The 22,362-nt window shown below is 46.0% G+C and overlaps 1 protein-coding gene across 12 annotated transcripts in view; it reads left to right on the forward strand.

The window, feature by feature from the left end:
* LOC129854911 (tight junction protein ZO-1-like) overlaps positions 1-22,362 on the forward strand; it is a 177,750-nt gene that overhangs the window by 145,198 nt on the left and 10,190 nt on the right. For 9 of the 12 annotated variants that reach the window (XM_055922068.1, XM_055922070.1, XM_055922072.1 and 6 more), the window contains 12 exons: positions 2,476-2,660; positions 3,340-3,435; positions 4,800-4,882; positions 5,173-5,383; positions 8,294-8,394; positions 8,597-8,779; positions 9,825-9,989; positions 12,070-12,345; positions 14,901-15,806; positions 17,067-17,158; positions 20,728-20,937; positions 21,677-21,813. In XM_055922068.1, the coding sequence (XP_055778043.1) occupies positions 2,476-2,660; positions 3,340-3,435; positions 4,800-4,882; positions 5,173-5,383; positions 8,294-8,394; positions 8,597-8,779; positions 9,825-9,989; positions 12,070-12,345; positions 14,901-15,806; positions 17,067-17,158; positions 20,728-20,937; positions 21,677-21,813 (2,645 nt within the window). The remainder of the gene's footprint in view (positions 1-2,475; positions 2,661-3,339; positions 3,436-4,799; positions 4,883-5,172; positions 5,384-8,293; positions 8,395-8,596; positions 8,780-9,824; positions 9,990-12,069; positions 12,346-14,900; positions 15,807-17,066; positions 17,159-20,727; positions 20,938-21,676; positions 21,814-22,362) is intronic. The other 3 variants (XM_055922073.1, XM_055922074.1, XM_055922079.1) reach the window with 1 other exon arrangement.

Genomic DNA, 22,362 nt, shown 5'->3' on the forward strand with positions numbered 1-22,362 from the left:
CTAATCTGTCCTATCCTCCTTCTGCTATTATGTCCTCTCCTCCTGCTATTATGTCCTCTCCTCCTTCTGCTATTCTGTCATCTCCTCCTTCTGCTATTCTGTCCTCTTCTTCTGCTATTCTGTCCTCTTCTTCTGCTATTCTGTCATCCCCTCCTCCTTCTGCTATTCTGTCCTCTTCTTCTGCTATTCTGTCCTCTCCTCCTTCTGGTATTCTGTCCTCTCCTCCTTCTGCTATTCTGTCCTCTCCTCCTTCTGCTATTCTGTCCTCTCCTCCTTCTGCTATTCTGTCCTCTCCTCCTTCTGCTATTCTGTCCTCTCCTCCTTCTGCTATTCTGTCCTCTCCTCCTTCTGCTATTCTGTCCTCTCCCCCTTCTGCTATTCTGTCGTCGTCTTCTTCTTCTGCTATTCTGTCCTCTCCTCCTGCTATTCTGTCCTCTCCTCCTGCTATTCTGTCCTCTCCTCCTTCTGCTATTCTGTCCTCTTCTTCTGCTATTCTGTCCTCTTCTTCTTCTGCTATTCTGTCCTCTTCTTCTTCTGCTATTCTGTCCTCTTCTTCTTCTGCTATTCTGTCCTCTTCTTCTTCTGCTATTCTGTCCTCTTCTTCTTCTGCTATTCTGTCCTCTTCTTCTTCTGCTATTCTGTCCTCTTCTTCTTCTGCTATTCTGTCCTCTCCTCCTTCTGCTATTCTGTCCTCTTCTTCTTCTGCTATTCTGTCCTCTTCTTCTTCTGCTATTCTGTCCTCTTCTGCTATTCTGTCCTCTTCTTCTTCTGCTATTCTGTCCTCTTCTTCTTCTTCTGCTATTCTGTCTTCTTCGATCCTACCCTTTTTGGATCCTCTAGGTGTTTGTATCACAGAAGTCAGTTTGTTTATTTGAAAAGAGAATGTGTTCCATATAACTTACCTGGGTAAGACAATCATATAAATACATCAAAATAATAGAGGAACAAGATTCGCACTGGTCACAATTTATCATAACAATGTTGATGTCACGTTGTCCTCTCATAGCTTTAACCACATTTGTTATGATTATCATTGCCATGTTAGTGCCTCAGTTGACAGTATTAACGTTAGCCATGCCAAGTTTCCTGGACAGTGTCACAGACACATCAAAGCCCTTTAGAGGTGTCTCTGTCTCTGTCTGTCCCTCTCATTCTCCTGAGTAGAAAAGAAACTCAAGCACGGGTAATTTTGATTCCCCAAAAATATATTTTTCACAAACATTTTAATCTCAATTGACCTCCATCTGGGTTTTACAGAGAGCGACATCTCAATAGACCTCCATCTGGGTTTTACAGAGAGCTACATCTCAATAGACCTCCATCTGGGTTTTACAGAGAGCTACATCTCAATAGACCTCCATCTGGGTTTTACAGAGAGCGACATCTCATTAGACCTCCATCTGGGTTTTACAGAGAGCGACATCTCATTAGACCTCCATCTGGGTTTTACAGAGAGCGACATCTCATTAGACTAGACCTCCATCTGGGTTTTACAGAGAGCGACATCTCATTAGACCTCCATCTGGGTTTTACAGAGAGCGACATCTCAATAGACCTCCATCTGGGTTTTACAGAGAGCGACATCTCATTAGACCTCCATCTGGGTTTTACAGAGAGCGACATCTCAATAGACTAGACCTCCATCTGGGTTTTACAGAGAGTGACATCTCAATAGACCTCCATCTGGGTTTTACAGAGAGCTACATCTCATTAGACTAGACCTCCATCTGGGTTTTACAGAGAGCTACATCTCAATAGACCTCCATCTGGGTTTTACAGAGAGCTACATCTCAATAGACCTCCATCTGGGTTTTACAGAGAGCGACATCTCATTAGACCTCCATCTGTGTTTTACAGAGAGCGACATCTTATTAGACCTCCATCTGTGTTTTACAGAGAGCGACATCTCATTAGACCTCCATCTGGGTTTTACAGAGAGCGACATCTCAATAGACCTCCATCTGGGTTTTACAGAGAGCGACATCTCATTAGACCTCCATCTGGGTTTTACAGAGAGCTACATCTCATTAGACTAGACCTCCATCTGGGTTTTACAGAGAGCTACATCTCAATAGACCTCCATCTGGGTTTTACAGAGAGCTACATCTCAATAGACCTCCATCTGGGTTTTACAGAGAGCGACATCTCATTAGACCTCCATCTGGGTTTTACAGAGAGCGACATCTCATTAGACCTCCATCTGGGTTTTACAGAGAGCGACATCTCAATAGACCTCCATCTGGGTTTTACAGAGAGCGACATCTCATTAGACCTCCATCTGGGTTTTACAGAGAGCGACATCTCATTAGACCTCCATCTGGGTTTTACAGAGAGCGACATCTCATTAGACCTCCATCTGGGTTTTACAGAGAGCGACATCTCATTAGACCTCCATCTGGGTTTTACAGAGAGCGACATCTCATTCTCTGTTACGGAGAAAAACATAATATAACAAATGTTCTCTGGTGTCTCCAGAGCGGAGCAGCTGTCCAGCATGCAGTACACCCTCCCTAAGACAGCAGGGGGCGACAGGGCAGACTTCTGGAGGTTCAGGGGCCTGAGGAGCTCCAAGAGGAACCTGAGGAAAAGCAGAGAGGACCTGTCGGCCCAGCCCGTACAGACCAAGTTCCCTGCTTACGAGAGGGTGGTGCTGAGAGAGGGTGAGGACCGACAACTCTGATAGTGGCCCCTTCTCACTAACCCCTCCTCCCTAACTCCTCCTCCCTAACCCCTCTTCCTTAACTCCTCCTCCCTAGCCCCTCCCTAACTTGTCCTCCCTAGCCCCTCCTCCACAACTCCACCTCTAGTCCCTCCTCCCTCACTCCTCCCCCCTAGCCCCTCCCTAACTTGTCCTCCCTAGCCCCTCCTGCCCTTGCTCCTCCTCCCTCCTAACTCCACCTCCCTAGCCCCTCTCCCTCACTCCACCTCCCTAGCCCCTCCCTCTTCCCTAACTCATCGCTAGCCCCTCCTCCCTAACTCCTCCTCCCTAGCCCCTCCTCCTCCCTAACCCCTCCGTCTGTCTCTCTGTCTAATAGTGATGTTTGGAGTGTTTTATTTAAAGGAGAACAGAGCACCGTTTTCATATGTCTTAACGTACCACCAACGTTTTCTATTTCTCAGTAAATGTAGAAAGGTTATACTAGATCACTGGCTATATAGAGCCAAGAACCTTATGATAGGGTAGGATGGAACACTACTGATACACCAGTCTGTCCTCTGATGACCTTTAGGGTAGGATGGAACACTACCTGATACACCAGTCTGTCCTCTGATGACCTTTAGGGTAGGATGGAACACTACTGATACACCAGTCTGTCTGTCCTCTGATCCTTTGTCCAGCTGGTTTCCTCAGACCGGTGGTGGTATTTGGACCCATCGCAGACGTGGCACGAGAGAAAATCTCCCGGGAGGAGCCTGATCTGTTTGAACTTGCTAGTGAGTAACACGGCGTATCAGAATGACGTGCAAGTGAGTAACACGGCGTATCAGAATGACGTGCAAGTGAGTAACACGGCGTATCAGAATGACGTGCAAGTGAGTAACACGGCTTATCAGAATGACGTGCTAGTGAGTAACACGGCGTATCAGAATGACGTGCTAGTGAGTAACACGGCGTATCAGAATGACGTGCAAGTGAGTAACACGGCGTATCAGAATGACGTGCAAGTGAGTAACACGGCGTATCAGAATGACGTGCTAGTGAGTAACACGGCGTATCAGAATGACGTGCAAGTGAGTAACACGGCGTATCAGAATGACGTGCTAGTGAGTAACACGGCGTATCAGAATGACGTGCAAATGAGTAACACGGCGTATCAGAATGACGTGCTAGTGAGTAACACGGCGTATCAGAATGACGTGCTAGTGAGTAACACGGTGTATCAGAATGACGTGCAAATGAGTAACACGGCGTATCAGAATGACGTGCTAGTGAGTAACAAGGCGTATCAGAATGACGTGCTAGTGAGTAACACGGCGTATCAGAATGACGTGCTAGTGAGTAACACGGCGTATCAGAATGACGTGCTAGTGAGTAACACGGCGTATCAGAATGACGTGCTAGTGAGTAACACGGCGTATCAGAATGACGTGCTAGTGAGTAACACGGCGTATCAGAATGACGTGCTAGTGAGTAACACGGCGTATCAGAATGACGTGCTAGTGAGTAACACGGCGTATCAGAATGACGTGCTAGTGAGTAACACGGCGTATCAGAATGACGTGCTAGTGAGTAACACGGCGTATCAGAATGACGTGCAAATGAGTAACACGGCGTATCAGAATGACGTGCTAGTGAGTAACAAGGCGTATCAGAATGACGTGCTAGTGAGTAACACGGCGTATCAGAATGACGTGCTAGTGAGTAACACGGTGTATCAGAATGACGTGCTAGTGAGTAACACGGCGTATCAGAATGACGTGCTAGTGAGTAACACGGCGTATCAGAATGACGTGCTAGTGAGTAACACGGCGTATCAGAATGACGTGCTAGTGAGTAACACGGCGTATCAGAATGACGTGCTAGTGAGTAACAAGGCGTATCAGAATGACGTGCTAGTGAGTAACACGGCGTATCAGAATGACGTGCTAGTGAGTAACACGGTGTATCAGAATGACGTGCTAGTGAGTAACACGGCGTATCAGAATGACGTGCTAGTGAGTAACACGGCGTATCAGAATGACGTGCTAGTGAGTAACACGGCGTATCAGAATGACGTGCAAATGCTCTGAGGATTCTAGAATTCTGTTTAACAGTTTGATTGTAGAATGATGAAACCGTTCCTTCCCCTGTGTTCCAGAGAGTGAACCTAGAGACGCAGGGACAGACCAGCGTAGTTCAGGAATCATCCGTCTCCACACTATCAAGCAGATCATCGACAGAGTGAGTTTTCTTTTAAACATACAGTCGCTCATTTCAATAGGACAGTGTTTGTGATTGTAAAACTGTTGTGGTGTTGGTGATGTACGGTTTTAGATATTTTTGTGATGCGGTCAGAATGACTATTTCAAATGTAGCCTTTGTCCAATGCTATTCCACTGACGATGCACAGAGAACTGCCAAGAACAGGATTCACTGGAGATGCACTGACGGTCTGTTTGAGGCCCTCTGCTCCACTAGTCGGTAAAAGGAATGGCTAAGTCAACTAAGTTATGGTGTCTTGTCTGGTGTAGGATAAACATGCAGTCCTGGACATCACCCCCAACGCGGTGGATCGTCTGAACTACGCCCAGTGGTATCCCATCGTTGTGTTCCTCAACCCGGACAGCAAGCAGGGCGTCAAGAACATGAGAACCAGGCTCTGTTCCGAGTCCAGGAAGTCAGCCCGGAAACTCTACGAGAGAGCCTTGAAACTAAGGAAGAACAACCACCACCTCTTCACCAGTAAGTACTGAGGGAAGGAGGAGAGGAGAGTTAGAGGAGAGGAGAGTTAGAGGAGAGGAGAAAGAGGAGAGGAGAGTAGAGGAGAGGAGAGGAGAGGAGAGTTAGAGAGAGACTTGAAACTAAGGAAGAACAACCACCACCTCTTCACCAGTAAGTACTGAGGGAGGCATTTAAAATGTCACCTTTGACGTTTCCCGATTTTATTTATTTTACAAGCAATCGTCACGTACGAGTGATGTGCCCACATCCTCGTACCAAAAATATCTATAGCGCGATAGCTAACCCTGATGACGGAACCTTGACTAACTTAACAGTGAGGTTGACCTGAAAACACCAGACTGATGGCTACACCAACACGTAGATTATTCTTCTGGCTTCGTCTAGCTCTATTTGGGATGTTTTACATTGCCTCGCTGGCTTGCCAGCTTCTAGGTAATCAACCCTCCGACGACATCTGCCATGTTGTAGAGGATAACCAACTGATTACGTGTTTGTTGTTTAGTGGATAGATCAGCTTTACTATTGCAGATGTGGCTTCTATCAATGTAATTGTCTGCATCATTTCCAATCCCCCATATTTTTGTAAATAAATAAATATATATCCATATATTTTTGTAAATAAATATATATATATATCCATATTTTTTGTAAATATATATATATATATATATATATATATCACAGCTTTTTAAAATATATTTTTCTTTACTATTTTCCACTAATCCTACCACCCCTCCCATAATTGGAGTAAACTAAAGAACAACAATACTTAGGCTTCTACTTCCTGCTTATACATACTATATACATTGTACAGACACAGTATATTTTACATTAGTTATCTTTTGTTTGTTATTAGTCCCACCGTTCAGCTCCATTCAACACCTCCCATCTATCTCGTAACACCATCCATATTGGATTTCTAGTTGACATATATTTTTCAACTGTGCTGTGATGCTTCACAAAAGTTCTGAACCTTTCTATTCTCATAGCGTTTACATATTGTAAATTAGAGATAACATTATTTTTGCTAAAAGTATTATTATATTATTGATTGATTGATCACCCAGTAGCACGATCTGCAGAGTTAGGTCCAGGTAAATGTGGCAATTCTTCAGCCACGAGTTTATTAATTTGCTGCATTTGAAGTCATTACATCTTTCTGGTGAGAACATGCACAACTTTTCATGACGTGGCTGGGAAATGGGTCAATATTATGCCGGTGTTATGAGATGTTGTTCAAATCTGTTACTAAAAGAACAAGGATTCAGGAATAGATCCCAGAGGAAGTCCACAAGATATCTTTGGCCCTGTTAAATAACCAGCCATTTTCACACACATACTGCTCATAATTATGATTCTGGAACCATTTGATTCTGGAACCATTTTGATTGCTTGGTCATGAAAGTAGCATGTTAACAAATGTGAATGATTCACACGGGTGTCTACACTGAACAGAAATATAAACACAACATGTAAAGTGTTGGTCCCATGTTTTCATGAGCTGAAAGAAAAGATCCCAGAAATGTTCCATAAGCACAAAAAGCTTATTTCTCTCAATTTGTGTGCACAAATTTGCCATGATAACCCATCCACCTGACAGGTGTGGCATATCAAGAAGCTGATTAAACAGCATGATTATTACACATTTGCACCTTGTGCTGGCGACAATAAAAAGCCACTTCTAAAAAGTGCAGTTTTGTCACACAACACAATGCCACAGATGTCTCAAGTTTTGAGGGAGCGTACAACTGGCATGCTGACTGCAGGAATGTCCACCAGAGCTGTTGCCAGATAATTGATTGTTAATTTCTCTACCATAAGCCGCCTCCAACGTAATTTTAGAGAATTTGTCAGTAAGTCCATCCGGCTTCACAACCACAGACCACATCTAACCATGCCAGCCCAGGACCTCCACATCCGGCTTCTTCACCTGCAGGAACATCTGAGACCAGCCACCCGGACAGCTGATGAAACTGTTGATTTTGGACAACAGTTTCTGACAGTTTGTGTAGAAATTCTTCTGTCTCAGGGAAGCTCATCTGTGTGCTCGTCGTCCTCACCAGGGTCTTGACCTGATTGCAGTTTGACGTCGTGACCGACTTCAGTGGGAAAATGCTCACCTCCGATGGCCACTGGCACACTGGAAAAGTGTGTTCTTCACTGATAAATCCCGGTTTCAACTGTACAGGACAGATGGCAGACAGAGTGTATGGCATCGTGTGGGTGAGCGGTTTGCTGATGTCAACGTTGTGAACAGAGTGCTCCATGGTGGTGGTGGGGTTACGGTATAGGCAAGCAGAAGCTACGGACAACGAATAAAATTGCATTTTATCAATGGCAATTTGAATGCACAGAGATGCCGTGATGAGATCCTGAGGCCCAGTGTCGTGTCATTCATCCGCCACCATCACCTCATGTTTCAGCATGATAATGAATGGCCCCATGTCACAAGGATCTGTACACAATTCCTGGAAGCTGAAAATATCCCAGTTCTTCCATGGCCTGCATACTCACCAGACATGTGACCCATTGAGCATGTTTGGGATGCTCTTGATCAACGTGTACGACAGCGTGTTCCAGTTCCTGCCATTGAAGATGAGTGGAACAACATTCCACAGGCCACAATGAACAACTCTATGTGAAGGAAATGTGTCGCGCTGCAGTCGTGAAATCTATAAATAATAAGGGCCTAATTTATTTATTTAAATTGACTGATTTCGTTATATGAACTGTAACTCAGTAAAATCTTTGAAGTTGTTGCATGTTTCGTTTACATTTTTTGTTTCCGTGTAATAAGGCCACTATATCTGGTGGAATACCTCAGGGATCCAGTCATGTTGAATTGTTCTCATGCTAAATGGGCAGCATCATGCTAACCGGTAACATGGTAATCCTTCTGTCGTCTGTTAGCCACCATCAACATGAACAACATGAACGATGGCTGGTACGGAGCTCTGAAGGAGACCGTCCAGCAGCAACAGAACCAGTTGGTCTGGGTGTCAGAGGGCAAGGTGAGAGAAACACTCAACTGTAGTTTCACGGTTAAAAAAAAATAATTCACTCGTAAATATGATCTTTCCAAACGCATTGAGCTTCTTGTCTTTTGAATAACATCTAATCATTTCTGACTCACCTGCTGAAGCAACCCTAAAAAAACTGCATATTTCTTCCCATCCACCACTCCCATCTCCCTCTTCCTCTTCCTCTCCCCAGGCGGACGGCGCGCCGGACGATGACCTAGACATCCATGATGACCGTCTGTCATATCTGTCAGCCCCGGGCAGTGAGTACTCCATGTACAGCACGGACAGCCGCCACACTTCTGACTATGAGGACACGGACACAGAGGGCGGGGCCTACACTGACCAGGAACTAGACGAGACGCTCAATGACGAGGTCGGTCCGATTTTTTAAAACATTTTTATTTTATTTTTTAAATATTAGATCATTTTATTTCTGAAATAGATTTTTGATTTCATTCATGTTCGCAGTCAAAAATACCTGAATTATGAAGAATACAGTTACTTTAAGACACCTGCTCGTCAAACATCTCATGTCATGTCGAAACAGGAAAGGGCCTTCCCCAAACTGTTGCCACAAAGTTGGAAGCACAGAATGTCATTGTATGGTGTAGCGTTAAGATTTCCCTTTACTGGAACTAAGGGCACTAGCCCGAACCATGAAAAACAGCCCCAGACCATTATTTCTCCTCCACCAAACTTTACAGTTGGCACTATGCATTCGGGCATGTAGAGTTCTCATGGCATCCGCCAAACCCAGTCAGTCGGACTGCCAGATGGTGAAGCGTGATTCATCACTCCAAAGAATGCGTTTTCACTACTCCAGAGTCCAATGGCGGCGAGCTTTACACCACTCGAGCCGACACTTGGTATTGCGCATGGTGATCTTAGGCTTGTGTGCGGCTTCTCGGCCATGGAAACCCATTTCATGAAGCTACCGATGAACAGTTCTTGTGCTGACGTTGCTTCCAGAGGCAGTTTGGAACTCGGCAGTGTGTGTTGCAACTGAGGACAGAAGATTTTTACGCGTTTCAGCACTCGGCGGTCCCGTTCTGTGTGCTTGTGTGGCCTACCACTTTGCGGCTGGGCCGTTGTTGCTCCTAGACGTTTCCAATTCACAATAACAGCACTTACAGTTGACCGGGGCAGCTCTACCAGGGCCAAACTCACTTGTTGGAAAGGTGGCATTTTATGACGGTGCCACGATGTAAATCACTGAGCTCTTCAGTAAGGACATTTTACTGCCAATGTTTGTCTATAGAGATTGCATGGCTGTGTGCTCAATTTCTATACACCTGGTGGGGTTGAAATAGCTTAATCCACTAATTTGAAGGGGTGTCCACTTTTGTATATATAGTGCACCTCATTTTTTTTTTTAAACGTCTCAGTTTGTTGTAATTCCAGTTTCTAAATCCCATTAGGTTGGCCTGCCCACTGAGCCAGCCATCACCCGCTCCTCAGAGCCAGTCAGAGAGGACCCGCCAGTCATCCAGGACCCCTCGGCTGGTGGTTACTCTGGATACCAGCACGACCCGGCCAACTGCGTCGACCCGTCCGGGTTCAAGATGTCCGCCACTCCTCAGCAGGTAGGAGAGAGAGGGAGGAGTGGAGGGAGGGAAAGGAGAGAGAGGGAGGAGAGGAGGGAGGGAAAGGAGAGAGGGAGGGAAAGGAGAGAGAGGGAAGAGTGGAGGGAGGGAGGGAAGAGTGGAGATATAGCAGTAGATGCCTCTCTGTGGGTAAAACGGGCTGAAATGACGTTATAACATGTGATATACAGTTGAAGTCGGAAGTTTACATACACCTTAGCCAAATACATTTAAACTCAGTTTTTCACAATTCCTGACATTTAATCCTAGTAAAAATGCCCTGTCTTAAGTCAGTTAGGATCACCACTTCATTTTAAGAATGTGAAATGTCAGAATAATAGTAGAGAGAATTATTTCTTTCAGCTTTCATTTATTTCATCACATTCCCAGTGGGTCAGAAGTTTACATGCACTCAATTAGTATTTGGTAGCATTGCCTTTAAATTGTTTAAGTTGGGTCAAACGTTTCGGGTTGCCTTCCACAAGCTTCCAACAATAAGTTGGGATAATTTTGGCCAATTCCTCCTGACAGAGCTGGTGTAACTGAGTTTGGTTTGTAGGCCTCCTTGCTCGCACATGCTTTTTCAGTTCTACCCACAAATTTTCTATAGGATTGAGGTCAGGGCTTTGTGATGGCCACTCCAATACCTTGACTTTGTTGTCCTTAAGCTTTGGAAGTATGCTTGGGGTCATTGTCCATTTGGAAGACCCATTTGCGACCAAGCTTTAAGTTACTGACTGATGTCTTGAGATGTTGCTTCAATATATCCACATAATTTTCCTTCCTCACGATGCCATCTATTTTGTGACGTGCACCAGACCCTCCTGCAGCAAAGCACCCCCACAACATGAAACTGCTGCCACCCCCGTGCTTCACGGTTGGGATGGTGTTCTTCGGCTTGCAAGCGGCCTCGTTTTTCCTCCAAACATAACGATGGTCATTATGGCCAAACAGTTCTATTTTTGTTTCATCAGACCAGAGGACATTTCTCCAAAAAGTACGATCTTTGTCCCCATGTGCAGTTGCAAACCGTAGTCTGGCTTTTTTAATGGCGGTTTTGGAGCAGTGGCTTCTTCCTTGCTGAGCGGCCTTTCAGGTTATGTCGACATAGGACTCGTTTTACTGTGGATAAATATACTTTTGTACCTGTTTCCTCCAGCATCTTCACAAGGTCCTTTGCTGTTGTTATGGGATTGATTTGCACTTTTCGCACCAAACTACGTTCATCTCTAGGAGACAGAACGCGTCTCCTTCCTGAGCGGTATGACGGCTGCGTGGTCCCATGGTGTTTATACTTCCGTACTATTGTTTGTACAGATGAACGTGGTACCTTCAGGCGTTTGGAAATTGCTCCCAAGGATGAACCTGACTTGTGGAGGTCTTCAATTTTTTTTCTGAGGTCTTGGCTGATTTCTTTTGATTTTACCATGATGTCAAGCAAAGAGGCACTGAGTTTGAAGGTAGGCCTTGAAATACATCCACGGGTACACCTCCAATTGACTCAAATGATGTCAATTAGCCTATCAGAAGCTTCTAAAGCTTCTTCCAATCTGTTTAAAGGCACAGTCAACTTAGTGTATGTAAACTTCTGACCCACGGGAATTGTGATACAGTAAATTAATCAGTCTATAAACAATTGTTGGAAAATGTACTTGTGTCATGCACAAAGTAGATGTCCTAACCGACTTGTCAAAACTATAGTTTGTTAACAAGAAATTTGTGGAGTGTTTGAAAAACTAGTTTTAATGACACCAACCTAAGTGTATGTAAACTTCCGACTTCAACTGTATTCTATGTTCTTCAGAGTGATGTTTGTGCCGCTGGTAAACAATACAATGTGTTTGTTCCTACACTAACCCTTTATATGCTTTAGTATACACAAAGAATGTATATTGTAAGGCTTTCTGTTGTCTCCATGTTGTTGCATCTGGCTGGTGTCAAAATGATTCCAGGAGGAGGAACATAGAGAGAAGGTTACTACGGAGACGGAGAGAGAAACTGCTGTAGTTTGTGGAGTGTTTCTGTGTTCTTCCGCTTGGCGGCCTGTTGCAATAAAATGTCTCTTAACGATACTTCACAGCCAGATGATGCTGCTCTGGCTATTCCTTCCTCTCTGCCTCCTGCGGCGGTGGCTCCCCCTGCTGTTGAGAATGAGTCACAGCAGCCTGTGCTGCAGCTTGAGGGTATGACCCCTGACCTGGAGGAGGAGGCTCCAGTTGCAGCTCCTCAGGCTGCAGACTCACTTCTTAGCAGCCCCAGTCCCGCCCCTACTGAGCTAGCCCTGCCCCCAACACCACCATCACTCGAACCCCAACAACTGTCTCAATCGCAGCTCGGCCCTGGTCCTGAACCCAAGGTACTCACCTACCTACCACCACCACCCCAGCACCTACCTGTTTCCCCACTAGAACACCTGGGCACCTGGACCGGGCCTGGGCCAGTCACGCCCTTAACTGCCCCGCCCGGTTCTCTGCCCCGCCGTCTGCCCCGCCCCCCAGCCTGCTGTTCTGTTTTAACTTGCCTGTCTTTTTCTTCGCACACGCTTCTTTCTCCTCTGACTGGCTCTTTGTCTGCATGCCCCGCCCACGCTGTGTGACCACTGACCTTTGACCAGTCAGAAAGCAAGAATCTAGCCTATCGGCGTGTTTTTGGGGAGGAGTTTGGAGCAAGGCGACAATGGAGGCGCAGAATTGCTTATTTTCGCTTAGTTATTTGGGATGCAAGCAAAGGTGACTTGTAAGATCAGTGATTGTGCAGAATATAGTCAATCTCAAACACACACCTTGTGTGACTAAGTCAGTACACATGCACCAATCACAGTGGGCTGGTAGTCGTGGGGGGGGGGGGGGGGGGGGGGGGGTTGGCTGTCCGGCCGTCTGTAGGCAAATCTGAAACCGCACCCCATTCCCTATTTGGTACGCTACTTTTGGCCAGAGCCGGACAAAAGTAGTGCACTATATAGGGAATAGGGTGCGGTACATTTGGGAGTCTGACGGTGTGACCAGGATAAGAAGAACGAGCACCAGCATTAACGGTTACTGTTGTCTCCTCTTCTTCGTCTGCATGGTTTGGTTTCCTTTCTGCTTCTTTACTTATTTAACTTCTCTGACTGTAGTTGGATTTTAGTCAAATGTACCTGCAGTGGCACATGTAGATGTACTGTATGTTGTAATGCTAGTATGTAGTAGACTGTAGTTGCATAAGATGCTAAAACTGAATGTTGGTTGCATGATAAACTATGCTAACCTGCAGACAGTATTCTTGTTATTTACTAGTCTCTGTCAAAAAGGAGTTGACTCTACCTATGGGGGAAAAAAAAAACTTGTACAGTTACGCAGTTTTAATATACATCTTCCGTTGTAGTATTGACTCGTGTAGAAGTTTACATGTTTACAGAGCTTCCTCCATATGAAGTAACTGTCTGTTGTTACGAGATGTGCTGTCTAAAGGCTACATATCACCTGTTTTTGAAATGAAGCCGTTCAGAGGGAAAAAAAACACTATTGACAACATAAATCGGAAAATGTGATTTGGTGATGAGGAGGGATTTGAACATTTTCAGTCATTCTTGAAAGGCTTCTTGTCAAATATGCATTCAGCTCTGATTAGGAATAATTGATAAGAGAATTGCTTGTTTACTTGCACTTTGACTTGATGTTTGTTGTTATTAGTTACTATTGAATTGTATGTATGATGATGTGTTGTATCTCAACTGATCTGTGTTCAGTCCTTATCGTCAGGTTTCAGGTTAACCTCTCTTTAATAATTCATTCCTCACTGACTACATTTTTGAGGGATTTATTTTGTAGTTTCTGTCATTTTTTTCTGTTCCTTTTTTATTATTTATTATTATTATTTATTATTATTAGATATATATATATATTTTAAAAAATATATTATTATTATTATTATTAATTATTATTATTTTTTATTTATTTATTATTATTATTATTTTTTTTTACATTATTATTATTACTTATTATTATTATTTGTTGTTATTATTATTTGTTTCAAAACTGTTTGAAAACTATAGTTTTCCAACAAGGTTTACCAGTTTTCAACTTAATTTGCCATCTGTAATTGATACATCAGAAATCTTATTCACCCAAGCTCTGACCAGGTAGTTTAGTAGATACCAAGCTCTGACCAGGTAGTTTAGTAGATACCAAGCTCTGACCAGGTAGTTTAGTAGATACCAAGCTCTGACCGGGTAGTTTAGTAGATACCAAGCTCTGACCAGGTAGTTTAGTAGATACCAAGCTCTGACCAGGTAGTTTAGTAGATACCAAGCTCTGACCAGGTAGTTTAGTAGATACCAAGCTCTGACCAGGTAGTTTAGTAGATACCAAGCTCTGACCAGGTAGTTTACTACTATATCTAGTTTAGTAGATACCAAGGTCTGACCAGGTAGTTTACTACTATAGCTAGTTTGGTAGATACCAAGCTCTGAACAGGTAGTTTACTACTATAGCTAGTTTGGTAGATACCAAGCTCTGACCAGCTGGTTTACTACTATAGCTAGTTTAGTAGATACCAAGCTCTGACCAGGTAGTTTACTACTATAGCTAGTTTAGTAGATACCAAGCTCTGACCAGGTAGTTTACTACTATAGCTAGTTTGGTAGATACCAAGCTCTGACCAGGTAGTTTACTACTATAGCTAGTTTAGTAGATACCAAGCTCTGACCAGGTAGTTTAGTAGATACCAAGCTCTGACCAGGTAGTTTAGTAGATACCAAGCTCTGACCAGGTAGTTTAGTAGATACCAAGCTCTGACCAGGTAGTTTAGTAGATACCAAGCTCTGACCAGGTAGTTTACTACTATAGCTAGTTTGGTAGACACCAAGCTCTGACCAGGTAGTTTGGTAGATACCAAGCTCTGATGTCTGTCTTGGATGTCTCTCCCCTGCAGATGTACAAGAAGGATCTGTACAGTCTGGAGGAACCAGTGAGAGTGAACCACAGCGGCATGAAGTCATCTTTGAGCTACACCCAGCAGCCCTACCAGGACAAACAGCCATACCGCCAGTACGACCACCCGCCTTACGCCTTCTGTAGCGACAGGGGGGGCTACGCCGAACCAAAGCCTCCCCAGGGGAACTTTGACTCTCACCTGCACTACGACAACCGTGTGCCTCAAAACTACGATGATGGCCGGTGGCCCCCCTACGACCAGCAGACCTCTTCTCCCCAGCCCCCGGGGTACCAGCCTGCCCTGGTCCACCAGCAGGGTTACACCCCCAGGGGGACCACCCCCTATGAGGACGGCCCCGTCAGGGACTACAGCCCCCCACAACCCCGCTACGATGAGGCCCCGGCGGGGATGCAGGGCTACGACGGCAAGCCTCGTCACGGTAAACCTCCAGGGCCAATGCGGTATGATGAACCGTCTCTCCCGCCCTCGGCTGGCCCTTACGACGCCTGCTCTCCCTACGAGCCCGAGCCCCCTCACGGCTACTGCCTCAGCTCTCCCCGCTCCCCGGAACCCCCCAAGCAGTATTACGGAGACTCTGCTCCTGTCCTGAGACCCTCCTATAACCCGGTGGCTCCCAGCCGGGGCGGTGGCTACAACCGTGAACCTCTAATGACCTCTGACCCGCCCCTTCCCCCTCACAAACCTGAGCCCTTGGCCTCCCCGGGAGAGATGGGGGTAAACGCGGGGTCCAAACCCCTCCCTCCACCGCCCCGGGGGGAGGAGGAAAGGGACGACCCAGCCATGAAGCCCCAGTCGGTGCTCAACAGGGTCAAGATGTTTGAGAATAAGAGGTCGGTGTCTGTGGACCGGGCCAAGGAGGCTGGCGACTCCACCGTGATGAGGGTACGTCTCTTATACCATGACACGGCCAAACACCTAGACCGCATGCTTGTAATGGATGTCCGGGGGGTCTCAGCCTGGGGTACTAGTAGCCCTGGTAGTTATAATGGATGTCTGGGGGGTCTCAGCCTGGGGTACTAGTACCCCTGGTAGTTATAATGGATGCCTGGGGTACTAGTAGCCCTGGTAGTTATAGTGGATGTCTGGGGGGTCTCAGCCTGGGGTACTAGTAGCCCTGGTAGTTATAATGGATGTCTGGGGGGTCTCAGCCTGGGGTACTAGTACCCCTGGTAGTTATAATGGATGTCTGGGGGTACTTGGCCTGGGGTACTAGTAGCCCTGGTAGTTATAATGGATGTCTGGCGAGTCTCAGCCTGGGGTACTAGTAGCCCTGGTAGTTATAATGGAATGCTGGGGGTACTTGGCCTGGGGTACTAGTAGCCCTGGTAGTTATAATGGATGTCTGGGGGTACTTGGCCTGGGGTACTAGTAGCCCTGGTAGTTATAATGGATGTCTGGCGAGTCTCAGCCTGGGGTACTAGTAGCCCTGGTAGTTATAATGGATGTCTGGGGGGTCTCAGCCTGGGGTACTAGTAGCCCTGGTAGTTATAATGGATGTCTGGGGGTACTTGGCCTATATGTAGTGTGAAAATTGCTAGCTAGTTAGCGGTGCGCGCTAGTAGCGTTTCAATCGGTGACGTCACTCACTCTGAGACATTGAAGTAGTTTCCCTTGCCCTGTAAGGGTCGCGGAGCTTTTGTGGAGCGACAGGTAACGATTCTTTGTGGGAGGCAATTGTTGATGTGATCAGACGGTCCCTGGTTCAACTCCAGGTTGGGGGGCAAGGAGAGGAAAGGAAAGCAACACATCCAGGGGGGGGGAAATATAAAGTAGGCCTACTGATCAGTGGCAAATGGGGGTTCTTCTGGCAGAGTAACGTGTGATTGGGGCAACAAACCACTGATGAATGTGATTGGAGACCAGGCTAACATGTGAGGTTGTGTAGTTGGTTCCCACTATAAGGCCAAGCTGTCAAGTCAAAATGGGATATATATAGTACAAATGAATGAAAACAAAACATTTTGCTTATTGTTCTTAATTGAAGATTGGGTGACGGGCATAAATTTAGCACTGTGGTTACGGTTTGAAGAAGATACATTGTAGAACTGAGCGGTGCTTCTGACTGCAACTTGACCAGATAGTGGACAACCTGGGTAGTTGTACGTTAATCTGTTTTAACCTCTGGTCTATCTGGTGTTCCAGCCTGCGGACCTGCCCAGACCTATGACTGCACCTGGTCCTTTCCCCAAAGCCAACTCACTCAGCAACCTGGAGCAGGAGAAACCTACCTACAGGTGTGTGTATATACACACAGCACGGCACCGCCCTGGTGCTAATAACACCAAGGTTATGGGTTCAACCCCCAGAAATGATCACATACTGTCCTGGAAGTCACATTGGATCAGACCTGTGGTATATACTAAATATATATAAAGAGGTGGATGAAGGACAATGGTGAGAAAATTCACCTGGTCCATTTATCACTGTCAACCCCAGAGCTCCACCTAGTGGACATGTTAGACAGTGCAGCTCCCAGGATGCATCAGGAAAACAGAACATGGTGCTGTAATGTGAAGACCATCTTTCTCTGTCCTGTATTGATCGGTACAGTTACCTGTCTTTCTCCTGTATTGATCGGTACAGTTACCCGTCTCTCTCCTGTATTGATCGGTACAGTTACCCGTCTCTCTCCTGTATTGATCGGTACAGTTACCCGTCTCTCTCCTGTATTGATCGGTACAGTTACCTGTCTCTCTCCTGTATTGATCGGTACAGTTACCTGTCTCTCTCCTGTATTGATCGGTACAGTTACCCGTCTCTCTCCTGTATTGATCGGTACAGTTACCCGTCTCTCTCCTGTATTGATCGGTACAGTTACCTGTCTCTCTCCTGTATTGATCGGTACAGTTACCTGTCTCTCTCCTGTATTGATCGGTACAGTTACCCGTCTCTCTCCTGTATTGATCGGTACAGTTACCCGTCTCTCTCCTGTATTGATCGGTACAGTTAACCGTCTCTCTCCTGTATTGATCGGTACAGTTAACCGTCTCTCTCCTGTATTGATCGGTACAGTTACCCGTCTCTCTCCTGTATTGATTGGTACAGTTACCCGTCTCTCTCCTGTATTGATCGGTACAGTTACCCGTCTCTCTCCTGTATTGATCGGTACAGTTACCCGTCTCTCTCCTGTATTGATCGGTACAGTTACCTGTCTCTGTCCTGTATTGATCGGTACAGTTACCTGTCTCTGTCCTGTATTGATCGGTACAGTTACCCGTCTCTCTCCTGTATTGATCGGTACAGTTACCTGTCTCTGTCCTGTATTGATCGGTACAGTTACCCGTCTCTGTCCTGTATTGATCGGTACAGTTACCCGTCTCTCTCCTGTATTGATCGGTACAGTTACCCGTCTCTCTCCTGTATTGATCGGTACAGTTACCCGTCTCTCTCCTGTATTGATCGGTACAGTTACCTGTCTCTCTCCTGTATTGATCGGTACAGTTACCTGTCTCTCTCCTGTATTGATCGGTACAGTTACCTGTCTCTCTCCTGTATTGATCGGTACAGTTACCTGTCTCTGTCCTGTATTGATCGGTACAGTTACCTGTCTCTCTCCTGTATTGATCGGTACAGTTACCTGTCTCTCTCCTGTATTGATCGGTACAGTTACCTGTCTCTCTCCTGTATTGATCGGTACAGTTACCTGTCTCTCTCCTGTATTGATCGGTACAGTTACCCGTCTCTCTCCTGTATTGATCGGTACAGTTACCTGTATTGATCGGTACAGTTACCCGTCTCTCTCCTGTATTGATCGGTACAGTTACCCGTCTCTCTCCTGTATTGATCGGTACAGTTACCCGTCTCTCTCCTGTATTGATCGGTACAGTTACCCGTCTCTCTCCTGTATTGATCGGTACAGTTACCCGTCTCTCTCCTGTATTGATCGGTACAGTTACCCGTCTCTCTCCTGTATTGATCGGTACAGTTACCTGTCTCTCTCCTGTATTGATCGGTACAGTTACCTGTCTCTCTCCTGCATTGATCGGTACAGTTACCCGTCTCTCTCCTGTATTGATCGGTACAGTTACCCGTCTCTCTCCTGTATTGATCGGTACAGTTACCCGTCTCTCTCCTGTATTGATCGGTACAGTTACCCGTCTCTCTCCTGTATTGATCGGTACAGTTACCCGTCTCTCTCCTGTATTGATCGGTACAGTTACCTGTATTGATCGGTACAGTTACCGGTCTCTCTCCTGTATTGATCGGTACAGTTACCTGTCTCTCTCCTGTATTGATCGGTACAGTTACCTGTCTCTCTCCTGTATTGATCGGTACAGTTACCCGTCTCTCTCCTGTATTGATCGGTACAGTTACCTGTCTCTCTCCTGTATTGATCGGTACAGTTACCTGTCTCTCTCCTGTATTGATCGGTACAGTTACCTGTCTCTCTCCTGTATTGATCGGTACAGTTACCTGTCTCTCTCCTGTATTGATCGGTACAGTTACCTGTATTGATTGGTACAGTTACCTGTCTCTCTCCTGTATTGATCGGTACAGTTACCCGTCTTTCTCCTGTATTGATCGGTACAGTTACCCGTCTCTCTCCTGTATTGATCGGTACAGTTACCCGTCTCTCTCCTGTATTGATCGGTACAGTTACCTGTCTCTCTCCTGTATTGATCGGTACAGTTACCTGTATTGATCGGTACAGTTACCTGTATTGATCGGTACAGTTACCTGTATTGATCGGTACAGTTACCTGTATTGATCGGTACAGTTACCTGTCTCTCTCCTGTATTGATCGGTACAGTTACCTGTATTGATCGGTACAGTTACCTGTATTGATCGGTACAGTTACCTGTATTGATCGGTACAGTTACCTGTATTGATCGGTACAGTTACCTGTCTCTCTCCTGTATTGATCGGTACAGTTACCTGTCTCTCTCCTGTATTGATCGGTACAGATACCTGTCTCCTGTATTGATCGGTACAGTTACCTGTCTCTCTCCTGTATTGATCGGTACAGTTAACCGTCTCTCTCCTGTATTGATCGGTACAGTTAACCGTCTCTCTCCTGTATTGATCGGTACAGTTAACCGTCTCTCTCCTGTATTGATCGGTACAGTTACCCGTCTCTCTCCTGTATTGATCGGTACAGTTACCCGTCTCTCTCCTGTATTGATCGGTACAGTTACCCGTCTCTCTCCTGTATTGATCGGTACAGTTACCCGTCTCTCTCCTGTATTGATCGGTACAGTTACCCGTCTCTCTCCTGTATTGATCGGTACAGTTACCTGTATTGATCGGTACAGTTACCTGTATTGATCGGTACAGTTACCTGTATTGATCGGTACAGTTACCTGTCTCTCTCCTGTATTGATCGGTACAGTTACCTGTATTGATCGGTACAGTTACCTGTCTCTCTCCTGTATTGATCAGTACAGTTACCCGTCTCTCTCCTTCTCCTGTGTTTATCCATGTTTGTACTCTTGCTGATCCACTGACTGTCTGTCTCACTGTCTGTCTGTCCCTCTGTCTGACTGTATGTTTGTCCCTCTGTCTGTCTCTGTCCTTCTCTCTCACTGTCTGTCGCTTGCTCTACTTTCTCCTGTGTGGATCTGTCTGTGTGGATCTGTGAAGCTCTCTAACTGGTCATCCTGTCTCTCACTCTACCCTCTACCCCATGGAATGGTTTTGTAAGTGTATCAGGGCTGGGGTCAATTCCATTTCAAATAATGAAAAAAATTGCAATTGGAATTTGGTTTACTTTCTGAATTGAAATGTAATTGACCCCAACCCCAACGCAAAACGTTTATCTGTGCTGCTCTCTGACTGTCCCTCGCTCCCTCCGTCTCCCCCTCAGAGCCCCAGAGCCCCAGAATCCCCCTGGGTCTAAACTCCTGGATGACGTGTCCCACTCTTCCAACCACTACGATGCTGACGAGGATGAGGAGTATTACAGGAAGCAGCTGTCCTACTTTGACCGCCGCAGCTTCGACAGCAAGGCCATGAACCCCGCCCCCGGGGTCAACCGCTTCCCACCACAGACCCAGCTAGCTTACCCTTACAACAGGTACACTACCCATTACCCCTACAACAGGTACACTACCCATAACCCCTACAACAGGTACACTACCCATTACCCCTACAACAGGTACACTGCCCATAACCCCTACAACAGGTACACTACCCATAACCCCTACAACAGGTACACTACCCATTACCCCTACAACAGGTACACTACCCATAACCCTTACAACAGGTACACTACCCATAACCCCTACAACAGGTACACTACCCATAACCCCTACAACAGGTACACTACCCATAACCCCTACAACAGGTACACTACCCATAACCCCTACAACAGGTACACTACCCATAACCCCTACAACAGGTACACTACACTACCCATAACCCCTACAATAGGTACACTACACTACCCATAACCCCTACAATAGGTACACTACACTACCCATAACCCCTACAACAGGTACACTACACTACCCATAAAAAAAATACAACAAGTACACTACACATAACCCCTACAACAGGTACACACGATCCAAATCAATGCCCAGCCCCAAGGCACATGTGTACTGTAGATCTGAGAGGGGAAGTACAATCAATATGGTCAGAGATCAGGCTGACTGACAGCGTTTTGAGGGGATCATGTCCTGAGGCAGAACTGCTCATCTTCATCGCATAATGAGTTATTGGAAATTCAAGGTGACACTGATTAGTAGATTAAATGACTCTGCACAATTCCACTGCGATGATCTCAAACACCTTCTGTCGTATCTGTGTTTTAGGGCGGAGTCTGTGGAGAAGGTGAGTCCGGTAGAGAAGAGGTACGAGCCCCTCCCCCAGATCAGTCCTGTCTCCCAGTACGGACCCCCCAGCCCTGCCGTACCACCCAACAGCCTGCCCAAACTCACCACCAATGATGGTAACGAACCATGATAATGTCATGTAGCCTTTTTAATCCAGCAAAGTACTGAGAATTCACTTGTGATTTTCTAGTGGCTACTAAAAGCATCTCTACCATGTAATAGTGTGGTAGACTTGTGGCTGTATAGAAGTGTAAAGGCTGCATCTAGGCTGTATCACAGTGCTCACATCCCTTCCCCTCTCTCTCTAGTGAACTCACATCCCTTCCTCTCTCTAGTGAACTCACATCCCTTCCCCTCTCTCTCTAGTGAACTCACATCCCTTCCTCTCTCTCTCTAGTGAACTCACATCCCTTCCCCTCTCTCTCTAGTGAACTCACATCCCTTCCCCTCTCTCTCTAGTGAACTCACATCCCTTCCCCTCTCTCTCTAGTGAACTCACATCCCTTCCCCTCTCTCTCTAGTGAACTCACATCCCTTCCTCTCTCTCTCTAGTGAACTCACATCCCTTCCCCTCTCTCTCTCTAGTGAACTCACATCCTCTCTCTCTAGTGAACTCACATCCCTTCCCCTCTCTCTAGTGAACTCACATCCTCTCTCTCTCTAGT

Source organism: Salvelinus fontinalis, chromosome 5 (genome assembly GCF_029448725.1).
Source record: "Salvelinus fontinalis isolate EN_2023a chromosome 5, ASM2944872v1, whole genome shotgun sequence".
In the NCBI taxonomy this organism is placed as follows: domain Eukaryota; kingdom Metazoa; phylum Chordata; class Actinopteri; order Salmoniformes; family Salmonidae; genus Salvelinus; species Salvelinus fontinalis.